Below are 26489 nucleotides of genomic sequence, written 5' to 3'. Positions count from 1 at the left end.
GGTGACCAGCCCCCCGGCCCACAGCCCGGGAACCGCTCCAGGAGGGTGTGGGTTGGTCCAGGTTCTGTTGTCCTTGGACTGAAGACAAAGGAATTTGCCAAACAGGGCAGAACTCTCCTGGATGCCAAATCTCCCCAGGAGGATGGGCGGTGTCCTAGACTCTGAGGGCGTCGTGGGTAATAGGGACCTAGGCCTCCCTGGACCATGAGGAACTGGCCTCACGAGGGCCGCGTGGGGACCCAGGGCCATTCACATGCCCTTATGCCAGCACTCCCGCTTCTGGAGATTCATCCACAGGGAATTCCCTTGAATTTGCTAAAGACTCAGCCACCGGAATTCTCCTCTGCCTTGTTCACAATAATAAAAATATCGAAAATAATCTAAATGACCTAACATAGGAGATTAAATACATGTGACGTGTGTGATACAGGAGGTAAACACTTGGCAGCCCCCAGAGTTCATGGTGTAGAAGAAGATGGAACGACATGGAAAGGATCTCACAACACGTTGAGTGAAAAGGCCAGTCACAGGGCAGGAGGAAAGACGTCTAATTCACATCCATGTACCCACACACATATGTGCACAGGCATACATACATGAGGTAAACAATCAGCTGGGTGATGAAGTTGAGAAAAGTTTTCTTTTCTTTTTTTAAAAAAATCTGTTTTCTAAATACGTGTATTTCTTTTTACTTATGAGAAAGAATGTAGGGGGCTTTGTGGTTTTCATTTTGTTTTGTCTGCTTTTAAAGAAGGAAAGGTACGCTAAAGAGGCGGAGATGCCCTTGTCTGCAGTTTTCTTAGTCGCAGCAGACTGAGGTGGCCGCGGTCACCCACCTGTCCTGGCCCATCTGCTCTGGTCTGAATGGCTCCTCCCGAACGTTCAGAGGGCCGAGGGTTCCCACGGCGTGGCCCCGGTGGGCCCCAGAAAGAGAGAGCAGGGGGCAGCAGGCACTTAGGTGGTCCTGGATGTGGTCTCCCGAGGAGGATGGGGAGACGGACTGGCAATGTCCACTCAGGGGGCTCGCGACCGCAGAGGTCGAGCCGGCAGGTAAAGCAGCAGAGCAAGGCTGGAGGTCCGCGCGGTGACCCGTAGATCAAAGAAGGTCCGCTGGGCAGGGCCCCTCAGCTCCCCCTGCCAGGCTGCCAGGACACAGGCTGGTCACAGGTGCACCATCAGACACAAACATAAAAGCTCTAAAGGGATCACAGAGCGTCCACCCCCTCTCATGCACCCTCAGCTCTGTAAGAACCTAAAGTACCCAATAAAAAGTCGTGCTTTGGGGACTTCCCCGGCGGTCCAGTGGTTGAGAATCCGCCTTCCAATGCAGGGGATGCAGGTTCGACCCCTGGTTGGGAAACTGAGATCCCACGTGCCGCGGGGCCACTGAGCCCACGCGCCACAACGAAAGATCCTGAGTGCTGCAACTAAGACCCAATGCAGCCAAATAAATAAATATATTTTTTAAAAAAGAAAAATACTTAAAAAAATTAAGTGCTTCCTACTGTACTGAAATTTACCAAAACTAGATGAAATAATTTTCCAATCTGAGCTTGCGTGTAGCTTGACTCTCAAGTAATGCCCATGTCCCAAGCCCCCAGATGATTGCAGTTCTACGAAAGCCCAGATGGTGGGGCCCCTGGGTGCACAGTGGAGGCCCCGGGGGCCGGATGGGGCCCCCTCAGCCCTCCTGCCAGTCCCCCTGCAAAACCAAGAACAGACTGAGATCAGGCCGTTCCCTGCCCCTCGGCTGAGGATACGTCCACCTGCGGAGAGGCTCCTCCCCTGAGGTGTCCCTGAGGGGCTCAGGGCGAAGACACCCCTGTCCTCGGCGCCCGGCACTGGGCGGGCTTCACGATCTCCTCGCCGTATCAGATTCCTCTCTCACTCCCACCAAAGGCCACTGACAGGAGCGTACAGTCTCCGAATCCACATGCTGTCGTCGGCAGGGCCTAGTGTCAGCGTTTCCTCACTGTCTCCAGCAGGGCCCTTTCCGTCTCTGCAACCACTGCTGATCTCTAAGGGGCTGGTCGCCCGGGAAGAGGTGACCCTTGCAGGAGGAAGACAGGAGACCGGCCCTGGTCCACCCAAGGAGGCACCAGCTCTCACGCCAAAGACCCTGCCGAGGCCGCCCTCCTCACCTCCCGTTCCCACGTCGGGGTCCCGTTCCACAGGGCATGGAGGGTGCCCTGCTCACAGGCACGGCCACCTTTCCTTGTGTCCCTCTCAGCACCCACCACAGGGCCTTGTCACGTGCAGGGGCCCGCTGGGCACAGCCAGGTGTGCAGAGAGCAGGGGCGTCTCAGCTCTGGGGGGCTTGGCCGGGGGGAGTCATGATGGGGACAGTTGCTGTGAAATGAGCCCAACACAGGGCAGGTGCCAGGCGTCCGGCAGTGGTGCTGGCCAACGTGGCCACCTGGCTCGCAGGGTGGAGTCAGGTCACGGGCCCGCCTGCCCCAAGTCTGCGGGTGGACGAGGGGCTTCGGGGAGCGGGTGGGTTTGGGTACATTGCTAACTCAGATCTGACTCTGAAGCTCCATTTCTGCTGCCAGACTAAGAGAAGGGCCGCCAGCCGGACTGCCTCCCGGGGTTCAGATCAATGAAAACAAATGGGAGAAAGTCAGCTTCCGCGCCCCCCTCTGTTCACGAGGCTTTGTGTGAGCCCAACGGGCTGGCCAGCGGAGAGCTCTGCTCCCATGGGACCCAGGACAAGGACAGTCGGGTTCAAGGGCGTGGGGCTGCTCAGAGCAGGGATGCAGGACACCACGGACGACCAAGGGGCTGCCCCGCCCCGGGCCCCGCTCCCCTCACCTGCCCGGGGCGCCCCCTCAGTGCCAGTGCTCTGGGGCTCCCCAAGGGCCACGTGACAGCCTCACCAGAGAGGAGCAGGGTCTCTGGTCCCCCTGCTTGGGCCTGAGTCCTGGGGTGGCTGCAGGTCATCAGGGCCGGGTTAGTGCAGGAGACGGAGCTACCACTGCTGGGAATGAGTCACAGCAACGACAGAAACTAAGGCTCTGCTGGATCTGAGCCTCAGACACTCAGAAGAAGCAAAAGGATTTCTAAACAAGAAAAAAGTATTCCTTTCTCAAGGCTGAATGTATCATACCCTTAATCCGAATGGACGATCGGCAGCTTGTCCTCGGCTTTGTTTTAACACAAACACGGCTCCAGGTGCTTCTCTGTGGAAGGACCTTGCATAGCACCAGGAAGAGGATGCAAGAAGGGCTGACGCGAAGGAATCACAGCACGCCTGCAGGCACACAGGGCAGCTACCTACGGCTGCGCCAGACCCTTGGGGTTTTCACTCTCAAAACTGGTCCAGGTTTTAGTGCCCACAAAGTGTACAAAATGGAGCTAATTTGCAACATCTGCTGTTCACCATTTGGGGGTATTGCTTAAAAAAACCCACTCAAGTGACCCTTTAATCTTAGGGCATTAATATTTAATCGCGGCTTTGATTGCATATAAAGGCAGTTCGAGGGTATGTTTTCACCTAAAGGTCTAATAATTTAATAACACTTATTGAAGCTGCATTTGTATTAGATTTTGCTCTGTTTTAATACCATGGTGCTTTAAATAGGGTCCATTTTTAATGGGGACCAAATAGTCTATTTTTTGGTTCTCTGCTTTCTTCTACAAACCACAGGGCATGAAGATGCTTAATCGGGGCCCTTTGATGAAGAACAACAAAGCCATAAAGATCATTTCTATCAGACAATGAAGATCACCTGATTGAAATCTTCTCTCTGTGGACAATGGTGTCACCCCCAGGATTATCGTCACCTTTCATGGGCTGATATCAGAGGACATGCAGCAGAGAAATCCCCACTTGTTCAGAAAGCAGCTTTGAAGCAAACCTTTAATATAAAATGTCAGGATACATTCTAACTCTTCAGGTGCCAACCTCTCTATTCAAGAAGTTTGAAATTGGTATTAATATTTTAACTTATCACTTACAGGATCTTTCCGAGTCGTAGCCACACGTAATTAGCTGACATTGGGCTTCCAACGTTCCATTATGTAACTTACATTCCTTAGATGCTGGTTTATTAACAATCCCGAAAGGAGAAAGAAGTTACTAGAATCTTTGCTCTAAAGCAAGGCATGTATGCCTCTGACTTGCATCACAGATCAACCAAGTCGGCAGTTCAGGAACTTTGTCCGACACTGTGGTTCAATGGAATACAACTCTATTCTACATATTTAATTGCTTACATCATTGTATTGGGCTATTATGTATTGGGTTACTTTGCGCTATTATGTTTGGTGGGGGGGATACAATTTTGACCCACAGTTCCTTGAAATCTGAGCCTCCACAATAATAAGCCACATTAGAATAACATTCTAATACATTTCCCATGTAACCTCGGAGCATTTTTTGTTTTCCAGTAACTTCTTAACGAATATGTTTCATAAATATTTTGCTGTTGTGTTTCTATGTGTGTTATGATGTAGGGTATATTTTTTCTTTCTCGAAAATCTTGAAAATCAAGATGGGAATCTAGGAATAATTTTTTCCTTTAAGGAATTAAAGAAATTTCTAGACACTTTTTTTCTGGGATCACCCTGGAGCAGTCAAAGCTTTAGCGGACCTGTCTGTGTCCTGACTTTATTCATATCTATGTATGTAGGTTTGTAGGCTGCATTTACGTACCTGTGTTTCTATCTACCCATCCATCTCCAGAGTCCCCCGAGAATCGGGAAGGGCACAGAGCTGTATCTGACGTTTTAGACTCCACTTCCACAAACTGTCCTTAGGAAGCAAAGCTTGATGTTTCAGGTGATGGCCCTACAGACAAATGAGCCAATATTATATTAAATTTAATCACCATCTCCTTTGAGCAGGGCAGGTCCTGAAAACGGACAAAAAGAGTGGATCCTGCTTCCTCAGCAAATACATGTTTAGGGCAAGGGGCAGCAAGTATGACTCCCAGAGAGAACCATGCCATTTCCTGCCTCTTTCCCTAGGTAATATAAGGGCAATGACTTTCATATTTCAATTTCATTCATTGCATTTGACCTTTTATTTATTTAGTTCCTTGCTCTAAAAGCAAATAACCTGAGGAGTTTAAGAAACTTATAAAGGGAAATTAAATTATAGGTTAAAAATAATAATAAAAACACACATATCTAATGGGTATACCTTTTATTGTAACAGTATAATATCGTTGTTAATTGCATTTTGGTATAAAACTATGAAATATGCCATTGAATGGGTTTCAAGATTTAAGATTAGCTCATAGATTTGTATGAGATTTTAAAACAGGCTACACGATCACATCAAAGACTGGCTTTTTCTCATATTCCATTACAATGTGAATTTTAAGATTGATGTATAGTTTAAAATATTTATTTAGATAATGCTATTACATATATGAATAAATATCAGCCAAGCAGAGAAATAGGTATAAAAAAATATAACCAGTTATTGACTTTTTTTTTTAGGGCTTGCTTTAGTAAATCAAGTATTGATCTCTCCCATTTGGGACTTTGCTCTATTCCACTCTCCACTCCTCAGTGAAATGGATTCATCGGTCTTGGCTTATTCTTAGCAAATCGTAATCCACATAACAAAATATAAGCTGTTCATCTCAGCCAATTTGGTCTTTTCTTTATGAGAAGAGGCTCACAGAAGCCTTCCATGGAGACCCAAAAAAACCATCTCATAAAAGTACGATTTGAAATCATCCACCTGAAACACGTCTTCTCTCCACATTATTTTAATAAGCGTTATAAACCTCTCCCCACCTTTTCTCCGAGATTCTCTTCTGACCCAGAATTAGGTGCTTTCCATGGGCTCTAAGAAACTTTTCTGTCACACCCTAGGTGTTGTTTTGTTTCTTTTTCTTCCTTGTTTTTTTTTTTTTTTTCTGGCTTTTTGCTTTTGCTTTGTTTTTGGTCAATAAAAGTCATTAAAAGGCAGGAATGTGTTTGGAGGCCCGGCAAAGCCAGCAGTCAGCTACTCTCTCATTATTGTTCATTTAAAAGCAGCACAGCCTCACCACACCCAGAGGGAAACTTAAGTCATCGCAGCCATAAGAAATGCAGTGGCTCACTCAAATGTAGTGTTAATCAGTAACTACAAACAGGTACATGCGTTTAACAAGTTCCATCTGGAAAGAAAACAATTATCTAAGTCGTGAGATATTGAAAATCTTGCAAGAGACAAGATTATTTTTACTGGGAAGTAAGAAAAAACGGAAAAGCCCTATTTAGCAAAACCTTAAGATATTCCCCATCAGAGGCAAGATGTCTGGTTCTCTCCAGTCAAAGCAGAAGCCTCAATATCCATGAGAAACAGCCATCAGTGGAGGGAAGGCATACCTCCCCACGGTCCTTTAGGTGGGAAACAAAAGCCCAAAATCTCTTAAATTCTACGATTAGCATTAGTACTGTCTAGATGTGAGAATTTGTCAGATTTACCATTGAGGGTATGGAAGGACCGCAGCCACCACTTCTACAATCACAAATGTTATGGTTTTCGAGGGAACTTTGTGCCAGTGTCTCTACATGTTCCCGTGAAGAAACAGTTTAGTGCATTTACCAAGGAAGCCTAAGTTAGGAAAATGTTTATGACTCATTTTTTGAAATGCTAAATTAAACTTAAATAGCTAAGTTTACTAAAGTTATAGGGACTATGTTTTAAGTCACAATTTTACTACCCTACTGAAAAATGATGCTAATTATTCTTAAATCCTATTTCCATTTTTTATCAGTTGTATGCAGTGCAGCCTCATTGGGTTATAATATGTAGGATCTATACTACTTAGCCAGCTACAGATGTATCAAAAAATCACAAACCTTCTCAGTTTTCCCAAATAAATGAAGTTCACTTTAAAAATCTAACTTTTAATAAGAGTTGAGGTGGGAAAAGGAGAAGAATGGAAACCTCTTTCTCTTCATTTTGGCAAATTTTTCTAAATGTAAGAATTGTTTCCTCCTGACGAGTCAGTTGAGTGGCTTAAGTAATGTGCTTTCTAGGCCATCAGGTAACATATGGCAAATAGTTTTTGTTTTGGGGACTTTGCTCTATTCCACTCTCCACTCCTCAGTGAAATGGATTCATTGGTCTTGGCTTATTCTTAGCAAATAGTAATCCACATAACAAAGTATAAGCATCCTACCTAGTAAACTCTCAGAGACAACAATGAGAACTTCTTCTTTAAAACAAGTGTAAAATAGGTCCTGACCTTTTAAATGATTAAAGTTATATTCCAGTGAATGTAAACTTAACAGAGACAATGAAATCTCCAAGAGTGAGATTATTACTACACTCTGTTATTAACGTGGTCAAAAGGCAATTTTCCATAAGTTCTCACCTCTCCTTCCATCTCCACACCTACAAAAACATCCAAAGAAAGAACGATAGGTTGGTTAGTAGTAAAATCTACACGCTAAATGTTAGGTGAAATTCTTTAATAAACAAAGGCACGGCAGGAGAGTCTGCAGCAAAACAAAACATGGCCACTGGTATCATCCTTTAAGACTACATGATAATAAATACATGAATAATAAATCAACTTTCTAAATCATTTGAATTCAGGATGTATGCATCAGAAAGGCCAATATAGTTATTGTTCCCTGTAAAAGTACTCACTGTTTTTTATGCATTTAATTAAATTTTAGAAATTAAAAAGTTTTTAAACTTAAGGTTTCTAGAAATTTAAATTTCATTCTTGATATAAAGTGAGTTCGCTTCTTTCAGTGACAGCCATACAGCCCAGAAAAATTAACGTGGAATTTGCAGCAATATGTTTTCTTAATTTCATGACTAATCAAGTATTTATGAAATCAAATCAAGTTTTTATCAAACAGAACACTATACTTGTATATGTGCATGAAATATACAGTACACATTATTAAATCCTTATTTCATTTATGAAATGTCTTCACTTTTTTCCTATTACTGAGTTAAATGCTTTCCTGCCAAGCCTGTTTGTATCAAAATCTACAAAGGTAATTCGTTTCATGCACCCCTCAGCTTCACCTATAGAAAGAATTGGGGCTCGTCATGATGCCAAACAAGAGATTTTCAATAAAATATCAAACATGAGACAATGCAGTAAGAACAAGAGACGTAAAGTTTCTTCTCATGAAGAAACATGAAGACAGAAATGCAGACGTTGACCTTGGGGGCTGTGACTTGTCTCTCCTCTAACTCGCAGCACCGTCATTCCTAGAGTTCAGTGTGATTAGTAGAAGTTTCACACAGACCTGGGAAAAAAAAGTTAGATGGCATCACTATCACATTTAACACCAGCCCATAAGTCATAATTTACTTTCTGCAAAAGCACATTCTTGTGGAAGCACATTTTTTTTTAAACTTTCTTACGGACATTTTCAAATACACACAAGAGTAGAAAGAAGAATGTAATCTACCCCCCTGCAGCTCGGTCAGCCACTGCTATTCCTGTCCCATCTCCAGTATTTTTTCCTGGAGTATTCTGAAACAAAGCCCAGGGGTTGTATCATCTTGCCCGTGGTCATGGGAGTATTTAAGGAATACTCGAGACAGGGAATCAGTGCGCTGGGCATTTAATCCAAGCAGCAGAGAGGCAATGACGCTTGGATATACAGTCCATTTCCAACTGGCAGCAATTAATGCCAGCTCTCTTTAGACTGGGCTACGGTTTATTTTAGCTACGTAATTTATTTAAAATAGGAAATAGGCCAGCCTTCGTATTATTTTGTATGATTTATTAGCCTTGAAAGTAATTATTTTGAATATTAGAATTTAACACCCCCATTAGTGCTTGGCAATCTATACAAAAAGGTCAAAATGCTTTTACTTTAAATGTAGGCTAAACGTTTCTGGATATCTGAGACCTTATTCCATCTGTGGCATTCAAAATGATCGTGTCACAAATTCTCATCGGTCTGATGTTTTTAAATGTTAAGATTTGATATCAAAGCAGAAGTGATATGTATTTGTGTTTATACCCTCACTCTACCAAATGAAAACCTCCAAAGACCAGAGTATCCATCTATCCGTAATCTAGAGTGACATGTTCTACCTTGAGTGGAGTATAGCTATCTTTTTAATCATGACCTTATATATTATTAAGATTTTAAAATACCATTTTTACTTCAAGACATTAAAACGACAATCTGGAAAAGCCTGAGTCATGTGCCACAAAACATTCAACCAGGAAAATCTAATGAGCTCACTTTTATTTCATGCCTGGGAAAGAAAAAGAGACACGTAAGAAATAACCTGCTACCACTATTACTGTCTCATGCCCCCCATACAGGGTGTATTTGATAACTTTTCTTCTATCCAGTGAATAAAGCTATAGTGGTATCTGCAGATCCATCTGCAGACCCATAGCCTTTCACTGAGACGTTTTTCATTCGTTGAAAGGATGACACATGTTTATGAAAATCTCACGAAATTGTTATTTTTAAAGCCAAACACAGTCATTTTAAGTTTAACATAAGATATGTTTCCTCCATTATTCCCCATTTATTTTGTGTAGGGGGTGAGCCTTAGAATATTAATATTTTAAAGAATCATACATGTGTTAATTAACTAGATGGGGGGAATCCTTTCACAATGTACACACATATCAAATCACCATGATGTACACTTTAAATACCTTACAATTTTCTAGGTCAATTATACCTCTACAGCTGAAATGTTCAAGTCTGTGAATGTGCCCTCATCTGCTCCCATGTAATTGTTAAAAATAAAGTGAAAAGGTCTACATGAAATAGAAAAAAGCAAAATTCACACACACACATATAAGGTGCATATAAAGCATATAAAGGGACTAAACTTCCATTCACACCTCTAGTCCTAGAAATATCTATCTTTGAAAAGATTATTAATCTCCCTAAAAGCAATGTGGACATTTTACGAGCTCTCAGTACAGTGTCTGCTCATAGTCAATACTAGGTACAGAGTTACTGGTTAATGTAGTTTTCATAGCCTCCAATAAACACACACACACACACACACACACACACACTCACAGAGTCATATTTTTAAAACATCATTTAAATCGTGCGGAGGGATCATAGCAAAACTGTGGTACAGCAGCACAAAATAAAGCATCGCCTTTACAAAACAGAGGGTGAATGTCATGCTATCGTAGGAAACCTACTGTACTTGTATTAGACTATGTTTAAAAGCTTCTGGACTTTTTCTACAATACGAGAGTCTCACCTTTTACACAAATTTCCGAAAGCATCCCAATATGTTAAAACGTATTACATCTTTGTTGCTGCAGTCATTAATTGGAATTATTCTCATTGCTGTGTCACTTTAGTTTTTTCCTGGCAATAATTTTTAAGTTTGAAAAACTCTTTATCTTGTCATGAGGTTTACTTACTTCAATAATAGGGGGTGGTTTAAGAGGGCAGGGATTCTTATCTCTTTTTAGGATTACTGTATTCCTAGTTTTTAATTTATAAGTGGTTTAGAACATCCGTAAGTATGTTTCACAGAGAAACAACCTGAAAAAACTCACTCCACTTTACTACATAGCAGCCACGTGGTGGTTTACTCTTTGGAGTGGTTACCTTGTGTTCTCAATAGTTCTGGGGCACTGATACTTATGTTTACAGTGTAAGCACTTAATCAGTTTCTTTTAAATAGATGCTATTAAGAATTATTTGATCATGTTTTATTGTACACTAGTAATATTGCACATATCCTAAGTTTATGCTTTATGCTTGTATTTTCTTTAGGATAATATTAATTTTTATTTCTAATTATAAATATGCAGAAGGAATGAAAAGAGATAGTTAATATTATCGAAATTAAGCCAAATTGCAGCACTTGGGAACAGAGTCTTTCCTCAGAATCTTATTATCTGAGGCAACTACTGCCATAAAGAGTTGGTGAAACTTTCTTGAGACTTTTGTAATATCTGAGCAGGTGTTCATACAGCAAATGATTTGCATTTACCATAGATGATGATGACAAGTCCAAATCCTTTATGAGGTAAAAATAGGAAAACAAATATTCTCAACATCGTTACATTTTTGCTTACATCTTAATGCACACATTCACCTCTGAATAGCTTGAAAACCTTCCAAAATAATTTCTTTGGGAAATTGTGACTATGCACTTATTTATGTGAATTTCACAAGTTACAACAGTACATATCAAAATCAATGGAAAAAGCTCTTGAATTCCTGGCTATATCCTGACTACATCATTTCACCATACTCTTCTTCAAATTCCCAACTAAACTGGCTTTTAAACAGAGAACAACCCCATTATCTACTCAGAGTAAGACAATGTCATCATGTTCATGGAAATTTGTTACTTTCTTGTTCATAAACTTTGGATGACAAATATTTACCTTCTAATCACAGTAACTGTTATTTTAAGGACTTCAGCACTAAATTTGATCCTATGGCTGCAAGTATATTATACTTTATTATAAACAATTGCCGAATGCTAAACATCTCAAGCTTCCATAATTGCATCAAAGTATTTCCCCCAGCTTTCAATCAGTGTCTTCATATATCACATTCATTTTTTCAAAGATATCTGAAAAGAATGTACCACTTGTACTACATTCTTGTAAATGTATTTTAAAAGGATCAACGTGATACAGACTAAAAGGTGTGTGTTCAACCAAATGGAGGGTCGGGTCAGGGTGGTCCTGTGTTTCAACTCTGTATATAGAAAAGAAACTTCTGGCAGTGTTTTCTAGCTTCTTATTGTACGTATGCATGTGTGTGTTTAAGAATACGAATCAAGTATTATTTTCCACCCTCTACCAGAAAAAAAATTTTAAGAAGTAGGTACGCTGGGAAAGGAACTTGAAAAAAAATCCAGCACCAAATAAACAAACAGAAAAACGTTTGAAATTTCTTCCTAAAGAAAGATCCCACTTTCTGTTGGTGGAGGTAAGTACACAAGTCATAGAGGGATTCTCCTTCCCTGGTCCAGGATGGAGAACCCAGCTCTAAAAGCTTAAAAAGAGAAACGCTTTGGATTCTTGCAATCCCAGTTGGAAACCAAGCATTTTTAAATTCATTTAAAATGTCGAGGAGAAGAAGTGCAACCGCCAAGGCCTCACAGCCCTGAGGTTTGTTTGTTTGCTTTCTCTCACATGGCGTCGTTTCTGATTCAGTGGAGACCCCGTCAGTGGCAGGGAGACAGCGAGGCTTGGTTTGAAAAAAAAAAAAAATGCTGCAGTGCTGAGCTCAAGAGAGGGGTGGGCCAGGGAGAGGGCGCATGCTACATCAGACACAGTACCTGATTTTTCACTGCACAGCTTGTCAGTGAGCTAGTGTGCCTCCTGGGCGATAAGTGAGAATATTTCATCTTCGTACTCTTCCATTCTAGTTTCACACTGTAGAAACAGAATAACAACATATGTGGATAGATATGCACTCACAGGACATCTTGTTAGGAAGGACTTGTCACAGTTTTATTAGCTAAAAATATAAAATCATGTTACCAAGGTGGTCCATTTTTATTAGCCCTTTTGGTTTAAGACATCACTGCATTGGATTAACCCTCTTCCCAGAATGCTAATTGCATCATTTTCCTGAGACTTGGCTAACTGATTAGTCGTGTTGAAAGACGAGGGTGAGGCAGGAAAATGGTTCTTTGTATTTGTTCCTCTTCCTCACACTGGAATGGAAAGGAACAGGAGGGATGGAGCTCCTATTTATGGAGCTGAAAGTCTTCATTTTTGTTTGTTTGTTTGTTTGTTTTGAAACTTTAGAGAACACGGCTCCTTGAAATGGTTAAACCAGTTTCCTTTAGATTTAACATAATAATCCATTTTGTGATTTTAAAACAAGGTCTGAAGTGTGAAAATAATTAAGCTTTCTCAGCAATCAAAACACAAGTGCATCTTCAATTGCACTCGGGATAACGGGGCTTTTCAGTTACTCAGGAAAGTTTCTCTTCATACCACTTAAGAGATCCATCCATAATTTCACTTTGCTTCCCCCCACCCCAAATCTGACTTTCCAGAGAAGAGGGAGCTCAAATGTACCCACGCACCCCAAAAATCTTAAATTCTGACTGGAGCGTGTGTCTGCGTTGGAGAAGCACAAGCTTAGGAACTGTGATTGTAAAGAGTGTTCACTGGAGACCAGTAACTCATTTCCCGAGTTCATTAAGGGAGAAGCTAAAATTTTTTAAATGGCATTTTAAAATATTTAAATTCCACTATTACATGTTTATGGAAGACCTGTGAGATACAAACACACTTCCTCACTGCGATTCCCATTCTACAGTACTTTTAGCCCTGAATTATTGCCTTGACTTTTTAATTAAAATGAAATCTTCAAAAGTCAGCTGCAGCCCTTATACCAGGCGTTCAGCATGTCTGACATTTTGGCCAACGTGTGAACCAAAGACATTTCTCAAACAGGCTTTCCCATCACTTGGTCTGACTCAATAGCATTAAGTAAAGTGAAATCTCTTGCTATATATTTTGCCAGGCACATTCTAGAGAGCCAGAGGCCAGCATTCACGTGAAATAAACATTATGATGGGAGGAAATGCGGCATAAAGCCAACTACCATACTAAGCCTTTGTTTAACTGAGTTTGTGCTAAAATACTTGAATGAACTCAGGAAAAAAAAAATTCTCTCTTTTCTGTGAAGCCTTGGGGAAAAAAAAAGTGACGTGTGTCACTCTCCCTCCATCAAGTGGCTATAAATATTTGAAAACGACATTCATTTTAATTTGGATTTTAACCTCGGAACCACAGTCCCTGATGCCTGACGTGGGAACTTGTAAGAGACCTGCCCGGGCACAGGGACGGACTGAGTCCTCTTCCCAACCGTCCCCAGGAGCAAAGCAACATGCAAACTGTGCCTCCAAGTCACTGGGATTTGTAACGCACTTTCTGGAAAATATCACTTAACTGTCTCCACGGAGATGAAATAACACAGCCCCTAGGTGTCTCAAAAGGCAAGTCACTAAGTGCGCGGTTAACACTGAGAAAGCAGCAGGACAACAAAGCTAATAGATAACATTTTAATGGGCATGTCTTGAAACTCAACCAAAACCCAAACAAACAGCAAAAAAAAAAAAAAAAAAAAAAAAAAAAGGTACCAAAACCTGTGCATGGAGTACGGAATTCCTCTGCGAAGAAGATAGCTTACCGCGAATTTCAAATGTCTGTAAGCATCAGAATAAAAATAGAATTTTAAAAATTCTTTGTATATTTTGTCTCCTTTCCTTGGAGCAAATCTCTTGAAAGTCTTCTCCTTAGTCACGGGGTCTTCTTCGAGCTTGTAGTCATTCATTCGCTCGCACACTTTATCCAAGAGGTCTGTGAGGAATGTCTCCGACTGGGCTAAGGGAACCTGTGGAGAAAAGCCAAAAAAGGGAGGAAACTCGTCTTAACGTTGATATGATTTAAAAGACCTTCCCCGGAATTCACGTGGTAGCACACCCCATCCCCCAAACAGTATTCCTGTCCTGATACAACATGTGCACAGTTCTATTATTTACATAATTTAAGGGGTTAGCCTAAATTCTGGTTTTTAAAAAGTGCCTGTGTTCGAAAGCGGACAGAAGAAAAAACTTCTATTCAAGCTAGAAACTATACTTCTACAGGTGATAATTTTGGAAAGTCATGGAACATGCAGAATAAGGCATTAAGCACAGGTAATGGCTGTTATTATCTATCTATCTACTTGCAAGAGACACACAGACAGACAGACAGAGCCAGAGAGAGAGCGCTCGGGTCTCTCCTCCAGCGCATCCCGAGCTGGGCGAAGGCCGGGCCTCGCGCTCCGCAGCCGCTGCCCTGCGCCCCGTGGCCCCTCGGCGGCCGCTCGGGCCCGGGGGCAGGGGCGGTGGCCGCGGGGCAGGGCAAAGCCGGGCTGACCCAATCGCCCCTCTCGCAGGCGCGGCTGCGCTGTCTTTGGAACAGCTGGTGCCCGTCTCCGCGCGCCCCTCTCCCTCCGGAATCCAGCGAGGATTCGGAGGACCCTTTGGCCACCACCTCCGCCCTGCGCGGGGGTCAAAGAGCACCCCTCGGCCTTGGTAACCGGGACAAAAACTCGGGGGCCGTCTAGACAGGTCAAGGTGCAGGATGCTGCGTCCCCGCGGCTCCTTCCGGAAGGGGGCGGGGACCCGCCAAGGGCGCCGGGGACGCGCCGCCGCCCCGGCCTCTGCGGGCTTTCTCCCTCTCCACCCTCTGCTGATCAAAGTAGGAAGTTTGCATGACAACCATGGTGAAAGGGGCTGAATCACAAATGAACTCGATTTCGCCGATGTTGATATATCCAGCCTCCATTGTCCCCTTTCAGACGCAGTGTGAACCCTTCCGGTGCCGGCGACCGCGCGGCATTCACATGCGCGCTCCGGGCGCACAAAGGCTCCGCGCGCCCCTCCCTGCCATCTGGCCGCGGGGCTCGGGGCGGGCCGTGCGGCGCGCCTCTACGCTTAACCCTGCTTCCAGCCAAAACCACTCCAGCATCACTCCCGTCACCCCCCAGGCTCGGCAAGGAACGAACTCTGTAGAAAAGGAAAGAGCCAAAGAAAAACGGCACTAATGAACTTTCCATTACCACCACCACGTGCGCCGTGATAAAATATCCCTCCTTCTGCCCGCAAAACTCCATTTGAGATTGATTACGAACTGCTTTCAAGGCCCATGCAGTCAACTCTGCAATTAAGTCGTTTATTAAACTGGAGTGTACCGCAGCATTCTTTATTCGCTAAAATATCAAGTTAAAAAAATGAGTGTTTTAATTTTTTTAAATGTCTACGGTCAAAAGACCCTAAAGAAAGTAGCTCAAAGCGCACAGTCAAAACACAAGTTACGTTTTTATTTACACCTTTAATGGGGCCACTTAAGCATCGTAAGTTGTAAATAAAACCAAAAACATAGGTTAACAAACAAATTGAAAATCTGTTTCAGAAACGAAAGATTAAATATGTATTGGGACTTAAAAGCTAGAAAACAGAGGTAAATTCTTAAATTACAATTTACCAAGCAGATCATTAACAATGATTATGGCTTTTTTCCTGCCCTGCGTGTGCTTTAGTATATTTCCTTGTCTGGTCCATATGAATAGGCTCGTAGCACTTTCTGCAGGTCCACAAAGCAACATTCTAACCTCAAAGTGAAGAGTTGGCTCTTTCATTAAAAAAAATCTAACTGTAATCAAGAATCCATTCTCTCTCCCCTCCCTAACCCTCTCCTTCCCCAATCAAACTGTAAACACCGAGGGGCGATGCTATCACTGAATGGAGAGGGTCTGAGCATTGGGAGGGCGCTTTTGGAACCCTGGATGCCGTCCTTACACACCACGGTATTTCCCGTTGAGATGAGACCACTCTCGAAACTTTTTTTTTTAAAACTGACCTGACGTTCTGAGCTGCGTGCAAAAATCCTGAGTGTATAAGATTTGAGCAAATCAGGATGTCAATATGCGAGACTTTCCACAACTTACTTTTGAGAGCTGTATTATTTATTTCCTGCGTTGACACTTTTTAAAAAACAGTCGCCACATGATAACTTTCCACCAAACGGGATTGTTTACCTTATTTTGAAAGTGGGATTTACATATTTGAATATAGTAGTATTGTGCCTATTTTAACGCAAATATGTTATACCTAGGGATCAACACGTGAATCTTGCTGATTTCATACATCTTTGAAGGCTAACTGGCTTTTTGATGTAATTGCTGGCTCTTTTGAGTAAATGTTCTTTAGTAGAAAGAGTAGGAAATGTTACAGGCAGAGAGCTCAGAAAATGCCACGTTACAATCTTCACTGAAAGCAAGAAAGGAAAACACCCAACATGAGACTAGCAGTGTTCGTTTTACAGAAATATTTTTTAAAAACTGACCTAAAGTGCCAATCAAAGCACCTGATTTTGTGAGAAAATTTTAAAGAAAAAGATGCTTATGCATGGCAGCTATTTATACACTTATTAAAATGCACATGATTCAGGTTTAAAATGATTCCACTTAGCTGAACTACATTCACTAAACTTAAAGACTGTTCAGGGAATAATTGAGCCTTTTTCTCCCCTCAAAGTGTTTTGATTATAAGAGTGCAATAAGTATTGAGACAAGTGGAATAAAACTAAGTCTTTCTTCCTATACTATGAAGATTCTGAATAGTACTTGTCAATAAAGCAACTCCTATTGTAATCTTAGGGGAGCATTTCCTCCACCCTGGAAGGAGGGTCTCAGAGATACTAACCTCATTAAAATATGAATGAAAAAGGCCGCCATCATTGTATCAGGAGAAAACCGATTCACTGGCACGGTTTTCTTATCAGCCATTGCTTTTACACACAGACTCATTTGGTATACGTTATAAATACAAAAACGATCTGTTACAATTTCATTGCTACCTTAGCACACCCTCATCAAAGTAAATCCTAACTTTTGCCATTTTGGAATCTAGCTACAACTCTAAATCATACTTAGTATATATCGTGTTTATTTATTTATTTTTCCTTTAGGCCTCTTCTGACCATGTGCTTATTGTGTGAGCAATGACATGGGAGTTGGAGGAGGTACTCAGATCCCAACTTGAAAACGGAAAAAGGTAGTTGAAAGTTTTGGCTTTGGTTTCTTGAGAAAACTGGAGTTAGGGATCTCTTCCAGAGCACTCTGACAACACTTTAATAACAGTCAATTACAGGGTGCCTCCCATGTTCGTTCATTACTGTGTCTCTGTTCATCTTGTAGCAAATTTCTTGCTTGATAGCTATCACAATTATGTTACAGTGCACAGTCTGATGTGGAAACTGTCCTTGTGGTACACTGTCTTTTTCATAACAGTCTGACAATTTTGGAGTGTCCCTCAGATAGGAAACCAGTACTTAACCTGCTTAGTGACTGATAGTTTCACATTGCTGCAAAGATTTTTCTTTCTAGAGGTTTAGTTAATGTAAAAATTTTAATTGCGTTACAGCAAATATTACATCTAGTTTAATCACTAACTTTTCATCCATAAAAATACTGAAATCACTTCTGATATTAGTTAAAAGTCAATATTTAGAAGTGAAAATTCAAACCTTCTTTGCTCTAGGCTACAGCAGGGAAAGCAAGAATTCAGAAACTTCTAAGTTGATGAGATCTATAATTAGCTTTTATGTAAATTGACTGCTATGAGTTTGTTGTGTGACACTTCTTCATATAATATGCAAATAGCATTGACTGTTTAGTTTTATTAAACAATATAATTAGAAACCTAAAGAAGCTCATTTCAATGAGGAATAATAAAGGTTGATACATTTTCCAGTGTTCTGTATATCAGAAAAAATGAATCCCATCTGGACTTCATCAATAAGAGAGATTTTAAGGAGCCTTTGTTCAGAGAGCCAAACAACAGAATTAATATTAGTTTTTCCATAAATTCAATGTTAAAACAGGTGAATTTGTGCAATCAATAAAACCTTGGGGGCAAAAATACAAAGATTGCAGCACCATTTACCACAAATGACACAGTAAATTTATGAAAGTAACATCAAAATTCTGCCCCCTTTAATCTGAATACTGGAAAAAGGCATTCTTATTATTTGAAATAAAGTATTTTGCAAGTGTTTCCTATTCTTATTCGTGGAGATATTATGTCTACATAAAGTATACTCTCAGGTTGTGAGAAAAATAGAAATAATAAAATAAGAACAATGTGATTTGGGGAGAAATTTTCCCCAGAATTCTAAACTATTAAAGTTTCAATCACATTTTCTCATTCTGGAGCCTGTTTTCAACTTAACAGTATAGAAAATTTGAAAGTATAGAAAAATCGCATGATGGATCACCATTAATGAACTCCAAATGGGGGTCATCTAAGTCAATTTGACTTTTTCCTAAAGTTAAAAAAAACATACTTTCTTTTCATTATTAAATACAAAATTGGCACTGCCATTTGATTTCTCATCTTAAAAACTATTCTATTAGTCTTTAAAAAAACTAATTTTCAAACATTTTAGGTGAACTGAATACAGCTATCCACGTGAAAAATGTTACAATTTTTCAACCTTTGTTAAAAATCACTCTAAGCGAGGATTTAGAACGACCTTTTCATGCTGTTTCTGAGCTTTGACCTCTGCTGGCTTACCCCGGAAGGATTTTGCAGATTAAAAAAGAAAGTAATAGAAGAAAGTGACAGTGCTTAAAAGGGCAAAGGCCGTAAGACTGCAACAGTAATAGAGGCGATGTGAATTTGTTCATTCGCTCAACAATATTTATTCAACTCCACCTCCGTGTCAGACAAACATACCTCTCTAATTTGAACTTTTTAAAGGGGACTCTTCCGTGATTCTGAAAAAAAATGAAAAGAAATACTCGAAAAAGACTGCCTGGAAGAGAGTCAATAAATCCTAGTTGATGATAATATAAAGATCACATCAATACAATATCTGTGTCCTTATTTGACAATTTCTGTCCCCCCCATCTGCGTGTCTTTCACCATCTTGCTACTGAAAACACAACAGTTATGCCTTTCTAACCACCTCTGCAAAACACTTTCTCAGAATAGAAGAGGCGAAAAGTCACGTTTGGGGAACCTGTTGTGGCATTTCCCAGTTTCATCATCTGTGTACTTGTGGGCAAATGGTGAGATTTCCCTGGAAAACCTTAGAGGTCTCAGAGGAAAAGGACGAAAGAATGGGATAAGTTAAGAAGCTCCGGATGTTCCATCTCCACAGTTGTGGAAACACGCGTGCACACACCAGTTCCCGCTGGCTGCAAAGAAAGCACTCTCTCTTTTTTTTTTTTTGGCCATGCCATGGGCATTCAGGATCTTAGTTCCCTGACCAGGATTGAACCCACGCCCCCTGCAGTGGAAGCCAAGAGTCTTTTAACCACTGCCAGGGAAGTCCCTCTTTCTTTAAAAACATTTTTAAATAGAAAAAGTTACACATTCACTTGATTTTTTTTAATCCAGAAGGAACAAAAGAATAGAATAAAAAGTAAGGCTGATGCTCCCCCAGACCCTAAAGCCCAGCTCTCCTTCCCCCAGAAACATTCTAAGTGCACCTCTATGAGTGTGTGAATGAATGTGTGTGTGCATGTATGTGTGTGTCCGTGTTTGCATGTGTGTCTGTATGCACGTGTGCCTGTGTGTGTCCGTGTGTATCTATGTGTGCATGTAGGCGTGTATGCATGTGTGTCCGTGTGTGTGTCCATGTGCATATGTGTCCATGTGTGAGTGTGTCCATGTGTGCACTTGTGAGTGTCCCTCCTCCTCTTTTTACGAGATCCGAGCACAGCACACCCCCTGTCTTTCTCACTGGGGGATAAGAGAGTTCAGCCACGCCCGGGAGGCTGAGGACCGTCTCCTGACGGCCACTGGATGAAGGCACACTTACTATGGGGGCATCAGAACTTAAACCCATTTAGATTCAAAGATGCCCTACATCCCAAGGGCAGGTTCAAAAGGGGAGCTCCCGCCCACGTGAGCTATGGCAGAATCTCTCTGGAATATTTGTGAAAAATCTGTTAGGGGATATAGCTTAGCTTATTCTCTCCTGAAACAATGGTTTTGAGAGGGACGGGGCCAGCGTTTTTAACCCCCTTTCCTGGGTGAGGAGCCCCAGGCCCCAGGGACTTCCTTCCCCAACCGACCGTGATGCTGCAAGGTCATTGCTCTCCACGCCCTCCAGGTCCTGCACCTGAGGACACAGCAACGCAGACACAGCGGCTGGGAAAACCTTGGAGATCCCACAGTAAACCCCCCATTTTTCAGGTGGGGAGACTGAGGCTCAGACGGGAGCGACTTACCTGAGCACCACCTGGCAGAGCCAGGGCTGGAAGCCAGCTGCTCTAGTCGGTACACGCTGCTGCCCTCCACCAAGCGACCCGGTGCGGCCACTCCCCAAATTCCTAGGTGACGCCCTAACCCCCAGGACCTCAGGATGTGACCTTATTTGGCAATTGGGCCTTTAAAGAGGTGATGAAGGTAAAATGTGGTTGTATGCGTAGGCCCTCATCCCATTTGACTGGTCCTTATACGAAGAGGAGATCAGGACACAGACACACACAGAGGGACGGCCACGTGAGGACACGGGGAGAAGACAGTGTCTACACGCCAAGGAGAGAGGCCTCAGGAGGAACTGGCCCTGCCCTCACCTGGATCTGGGACTTCCAGCCTCCAGGGCTGGGAGACAACACGTTTCTGCTGTTTACGCCGCCCGAGCTCCTAATACAGTCCCAGACCGTGGAGCCCCCACCTGAAGTCTTGCTAGTGCAGCCCAAGCCCAAGAGGTGACTGGGGGCTGCTCGAGAGCCTGTCATGACGGGGGGACACGGAGCAACGCGAGACGCATGCTGATCTGCCTCGGTGCGCGGGCGCTGCGATCCTGTCTGGGCCGGCGGCAGGACTCGGCACAGGCCCCCAAGCGCCTCCATCCTGGTCTGGCACTACCTACAGCCTGCTGAGGGCTGGACCAGTCGCTGGCCTCCTTGCTCCCCCAGAGTCCTTGCCGGTAAACCTGGGACGGAAACAACACCTGTTCTAATTCATCTGATCAGGTCAAGCAACTGGTAGGAAAATCTCTCGAGAGCTTGATGCGACAAGTAAACGTAAAGGGTTATGATTACTTTCCCTCTGATGGATGCTGACTGTTTTGGTTTGTAAATGCCTTAAAAGTGATGCAGATTTGAGCATAGACTGATTTTTGCACTCTCCTTACCGGTGGGCTAGTAGGATGGTCCGGTGACTCCGAGGCAGTGCCTTGAAAAGTTAGCCTGAGGACCTCTTGTCATTTTCTCCCCTTCCCATCCTCTCAGAATCCGAGAGCTGTCAGCGTGGGCATCCGGACCCATGGCACTCCAAGTGTGGTGACCACCACCTGCTGCCTCGGACTGCCTGTTCCTGAGACCCTCAGGCAGCTGCGTGCCCAGGACAGATCAGCGCTGCTTAGAATCCCGCTGCTGGCGGTCGGGGTGGCAATGGCGAGCGGGTGGTACCTGCGCTGACTTTTCTATTTCCTGCTTCTGTGCTCCGCCTAGAAAGAGCAGAAACTGGAGGAGGACCATTTCGTATAGAGAGGCCAAGTGAAAGGCTTGTCCTTAGAAACACGTGTGGGATGACCTGGAAAGAGGCCTCCGTCCTCAGACCCAACAGCACTCAGGTAGCACCTCTGGGAGGACCTCACGCTCCTGTTACCATGCTGAGCGCTAAACTGGGAGAGACGGCGGATCGCGAGTGAGCAGACGCAGTGCCAGGACAGAGGTCTTTCATCGACACGCAGAGAAAACTGAGAGGGGCCGAGAGGACGGTGAGGGACGTCACAGCCGTTCCCAGGCACCCATCTCGAGATTCAGATCTGTTATGTTACAGGGCTGAACATTTTCCAAAAAATATTTAGCTCATTCTCATGGCATTGTTTTTCTCTCATGCATCTCTGACCTTCCCTCTCTTCTCCAGACCCATGCCAGGCAGGGGTGCTGTCCCAAGTGTGACTTTGCTAGGATGTCCTAGTGCCAGGAGGAGCTCTCTGGGCTGGGTGCCCGTGTAAGGACCCACCCCTTCTGCACTAGGCCCCGCGGGCCACAGCCCTTCTAGTAAGAAGCGGTAAGAAGAGAAGGGATAGTGGTTTCTCTGATGCACCAAACTCAGGTCACCCAAGGCGAGCAGCTTGGAAATGGCTTTAACACCACATTGAAGATCCTGCACATGCACCTGGATTGGAAGTCCCTTTGTCTCAGGAACACCCAGTTTTGGGACTTCCCTGACGGTCCAGTGCTTAAGACTTCGCCTTCCAATGCAGGGGTTGCAGGTTCGATCCCTGGTCGGGGAGCTGAGATCCCACATGCCTCATGGCCAAAAAACCAAAACATAAAACAGAAGCAATATTGTAATAAATTCAGTAAAGACTTTTAAAAAATGGTCCACACCAAAAAAAAAAAAGAAAAAAAAGAAAAAAGAGCCAGTCAGTCCTAGGGTGGCGACCAGACATGCTATAGCTTCAGGTGCAAAGGGGGCAGGTCATTGGTAAACTCCTGAAGTGTCTGGGGGGCTGCCACACCTCAGGGCCAGAGGGCAGGGCTGTCGGTATCTGCTGTGCTGCTCATTCTTGGATTCCAGTTCTGTTGCATCTCTTAAAGCCTCAAAAGAATGGGCACAACATTTGGCCCTGATTGAGACCCCGCCCAACCTCTCTCCAAGGAAGACAGAGAGACTGTTAACAAGTCAGCTTTGTTCTTATGCAAGAGAACGTTTTGTTTGTTTGGTTTCATTGTCAGTGTTCGGACACTAGTGACCGCGACTCTTCCCAAGTCAAGGCGCCGACAAGCTAAGCGTGCAATGAGATGCAGCTTCACTCAGGCAACGGGACACAGACGCGAGGGGGGAGGTCTACCCGCCGTCTCAGCACCCCTGCACCCAGGCCCTGGCCCCTCCCAGCCTTCGTCCACGTGGGACCGTGCACACCTGTGCAGCCCCACCGCCCCCGGCCCCGTCACAGGCCTTTCCGGGGGCACCCGGCCCTGTGATCATCCGGGTGGCAGCGCCTCTGAGAATCTACGGCCCGTCTCAAAGCTCCTTCGCTTTGGGACATGCAGGGAGTTGCCCACATTTAAAACATGATGAATTACTCCGCTCTGAGCACTTCTGTAGATGAAGTGCTTTTTCTTTCTCCTGTTGGATTATTTCCTCAGGCCGTGTTCCTAAACGTGGGGTAACTAAGTCGTGTTTGGTTTTATCTGCTGATACTTCTGGTCGGGGTACGAAACCCAATCTGGCTAATAGAGAGACATCTATGAAAATAAACTACGAACCAAGTCACGGTGAAGTTCCTCAGTGGTTTCCCTAAAGAGGTACGGCTCCCTCGAGGCCCCGTGTGCTGCGGATTCCTCAGAAACCTGCTCCAGGTAGAGAGCGGATCATGGAAGGAGGAACAGTTTGGGTTTATCACGAAGCCTGGAGGTATCTCTCAGCGCCGGGCAACGCCCACCCGTCCCTCTTCATTCCTTCACGTGTTACCACTTTGCCCCCTGCTAATGTTTCCAAAAGGAGATGGACCTGAGATCATTTTGTTCCATTTGAGCTGAGTTTTCTTTATCACTATTTAAAAATTAACAATCCCAAGAGGTAACATGAAATCTCTTCCTTCCTGATTCTCTGTGCATTTGGATAAATATTATCTTTCTGCTCGTTAACACCCAGATCTTGGAAAAAGGTTACACTTCTAAATCGGGAGTAAGAAACACTCTCCCTAATGCTCTCAAAAGGAAAGAATCCCTGCCCATCGTTCTGCCAGGTCCTGGGAGCCTGGGCTGCGGGTGGAGTGAGGCTTTCAGGGACTTTGCCTCAGGGCTCCGTGATCGCAGAGGCCATGGGCATCCGCTAAACTCCACTCACCGAGAGCGGTGCTGGGAAGTGAGAATGAGTGGGCTATTCCGATGGGCAGGGCAAGGTCCCTCCCGGTGCGGGAGCCCCGAGAACGGTGCACAAGGAGACACCCACAGCCGAGAGAGTGTGGCACGAGTCACAGACCTAAGCGGTGAAATCAATCACTTGACCGATGTTTACTGAGCACCTGCTAGGTGCCAGGTGTTGGGGTAGATGTGAGGAGACAGCAGGGAACAAAATTATGGTGGTCCCTGTCCTCCCAGAACCTGTGGTCTGGGCCCCTACCTGAAATCACACAGGGGCCATGTTGGCCTCGGGGTCCCCCAGGCCACCACCTGTTTTGTGTCGTGAGCCATGACTGGTTTTTACATTTACAAATGGCTGAAAAAATCAAAAGAAGAATATCTTGGGCTTCCCTGGTGGCGCAGTGGTTGAGAATCTGCCTGCTAATGCAGGGGACACGGGTTCGAGCCCTGGTCTGGGAAGATCCCACATGCCGCGGAGCGGCTGGGCCCGTGAGCCACGGCTGCTGAGCCTGCGCGTCTGGAGCCTGTGCCCCGCGGCGGGAGGGGCCGCGATAGTGAAAGGCCCGCGCACCGCGATGAAGAGCGGTCCCCGCACCGCGATGAAGAGTGGCCCCCACTTGCCGCAACTGGAGAAGGCCCTCGCACGAACCGAAGACCCAGCACAGCCAAAAATAAATAAATAAATAAATAAATAAATAAATAAAATTAAAAAAAAAAAAAAAGAAGAAGAATATCTTGTGACACAGGAAAATGATATGAAATTCAAATTTCAGTGTCCACAATAAAGTTGTCTAGGTCTTTCCAGAAGACTCTTGCCCAGCCCCAGTCTGGCGAGCCAAGCTCCTTTGCCCAGGTGGGCTCCTGACAGCTGTTCCATCCTCACTCAGTCCCGCCTGCCGAGCGACGCAGTCCCGTCTCCGCGGCTCCCGCCTCCCCAGCATCTTCCCTTCTCTGGATGCCAGTAGCGCCTCTCTCCTGGAGGACCCAACAGTAGTTCTTCCAGATTTGTCTACATACACACGCATGCACACACGTAGACACACATGCATGCGCAGACACTGAGTGAGCCGCATTGTCCCCAGTGGGGCGTAGAGATGCTTCTACCCAGGCCCTGCCTTTACCTCCCTGTACGCGGTGACACCACAGTCACTACAATAGTGAAGCTTCACACACATGCCTTGGTCCAGGACCCCACCCCCCGATGGGGTGGGAATTGTTATCTCATGCTGCAGGCCAGGAAACTGAGGCCTCGAGAAATTCACATAGTGATTTCAGGGAGGCCTGGGATGGGACAGATGCCCCAGGCCTGCATCTCCCCCCAGCGCCACATAGCCAGCCCCACAGTGGACGTGGCAAATGTCTGTGGCCTCCGTGGCCACCTGTCTGTACTCCAGGCCTGCTGCCTGGGGCCTCTCCCAGTGAAGCCCCCTTCTCTCCATCCATGAGGCCTGCTGCAGGGGCCCCGTTCCTGTCCTGTCCATCCCACTTCACCAGATGCAGCCCCCGAGATGCAGGTCTCTTGCTCCAGGTCACAGAACTCGTGTATATGCTAAGCCGGAAGCTAATCGGGTCCATGTGACGCCAAAGCCCTTCTCTGAGTGTGGGGGGCCAGAGGGAGTGACCCTTCCCCTGCCTTCATGGCGTGTGCACTGCCGCACACAGCCCTGGACAGACACCTGTCACCTCTGGCACCGAGGAGGCGCCCCAAAGCTACTGTTTCTAGAACAATCAGTGTCACGGAACTCAGTCTCTCACCTCAGTCATCTTTCTCAAAGACAATCAGTGCGTTGCTTTCCCTCCAAAGTTTCCAAGGAAAGAATCGTTCGAAAGCACCAGATGCCAAGCTGCAGTGCGTTCAGCCCAGCTCCCTCACCGAGGGCTGCGTGGCGCCCACCGCCAGGCCTGGCTCCTTCTGTGCTGGGGAAACAGTGCAGTCCTCTAAATGCATCCCCTTTATCCCTCCGTTCCTCCCGATTTGTGGATTCAAACAATTCTGATTCTGTGGACTACGGAGCAATTAACGGGACGAGGGATTTATTAAGGATAAGTCATGCCAGACAGTTTTGACAGCTTGTTTTGAGTGTGACAGAATTACAAAATGCATTATGTATTTAGACTTTTGTGCAGCGTCTAATACCAGGCTCGTGAAATTATTCTTGCCAAATGGTCTGAACCAGCCTGGATGAGAGCAGTCTCAGGTACCGGAA

At 44.6% G+C, this 26489-nt stretch overlaps 1 protein-coding gene across 1 annotated transcript; it reads right to left on the bottom strand.

Annotated features, from left to right (window-relative positions):
- Window positions 1-5131: 5131 nt before the first annotated feature.
- On the bottom strand, window positions 5132-15253 carry CNPY1 (canopy FGF signaling regulator 1). The gene is given in 4 exon segments (XM_007165459.2): window positions 5132-8214; window positions 12215-12311; window positions 14086-14289; window positions 15162-15253. Coding segments are annotated over 4 exon segments (405 nt in total). The 5' UTR covers window positions 15228-15253; the 3' UTR covers window positions 5132-8176.
- Between the last annotated feature and the right edge of the window lie 11236 nt (window positions 15254-26489).

This window comes from Balaenoptera acutorostrata, chromosome 7, assembly GCF_949987535.1.
Source record: "Balaenoptera acutorostrata chromosome 7, mBalAcu1.1, whole genome shotgun sequence".
NCBI lineage: Eukaryota > Metazoa > Chordata > Mammalia > Artiodactyla > Balaenopteridae > Balaenoptera > Balaenoptera acutorostrata.
The sequence above is the reverse complement of the archived record's forward strand: the minus strand, read 5'-3'. Positions and strand labels throughout refer to the sequence as shown.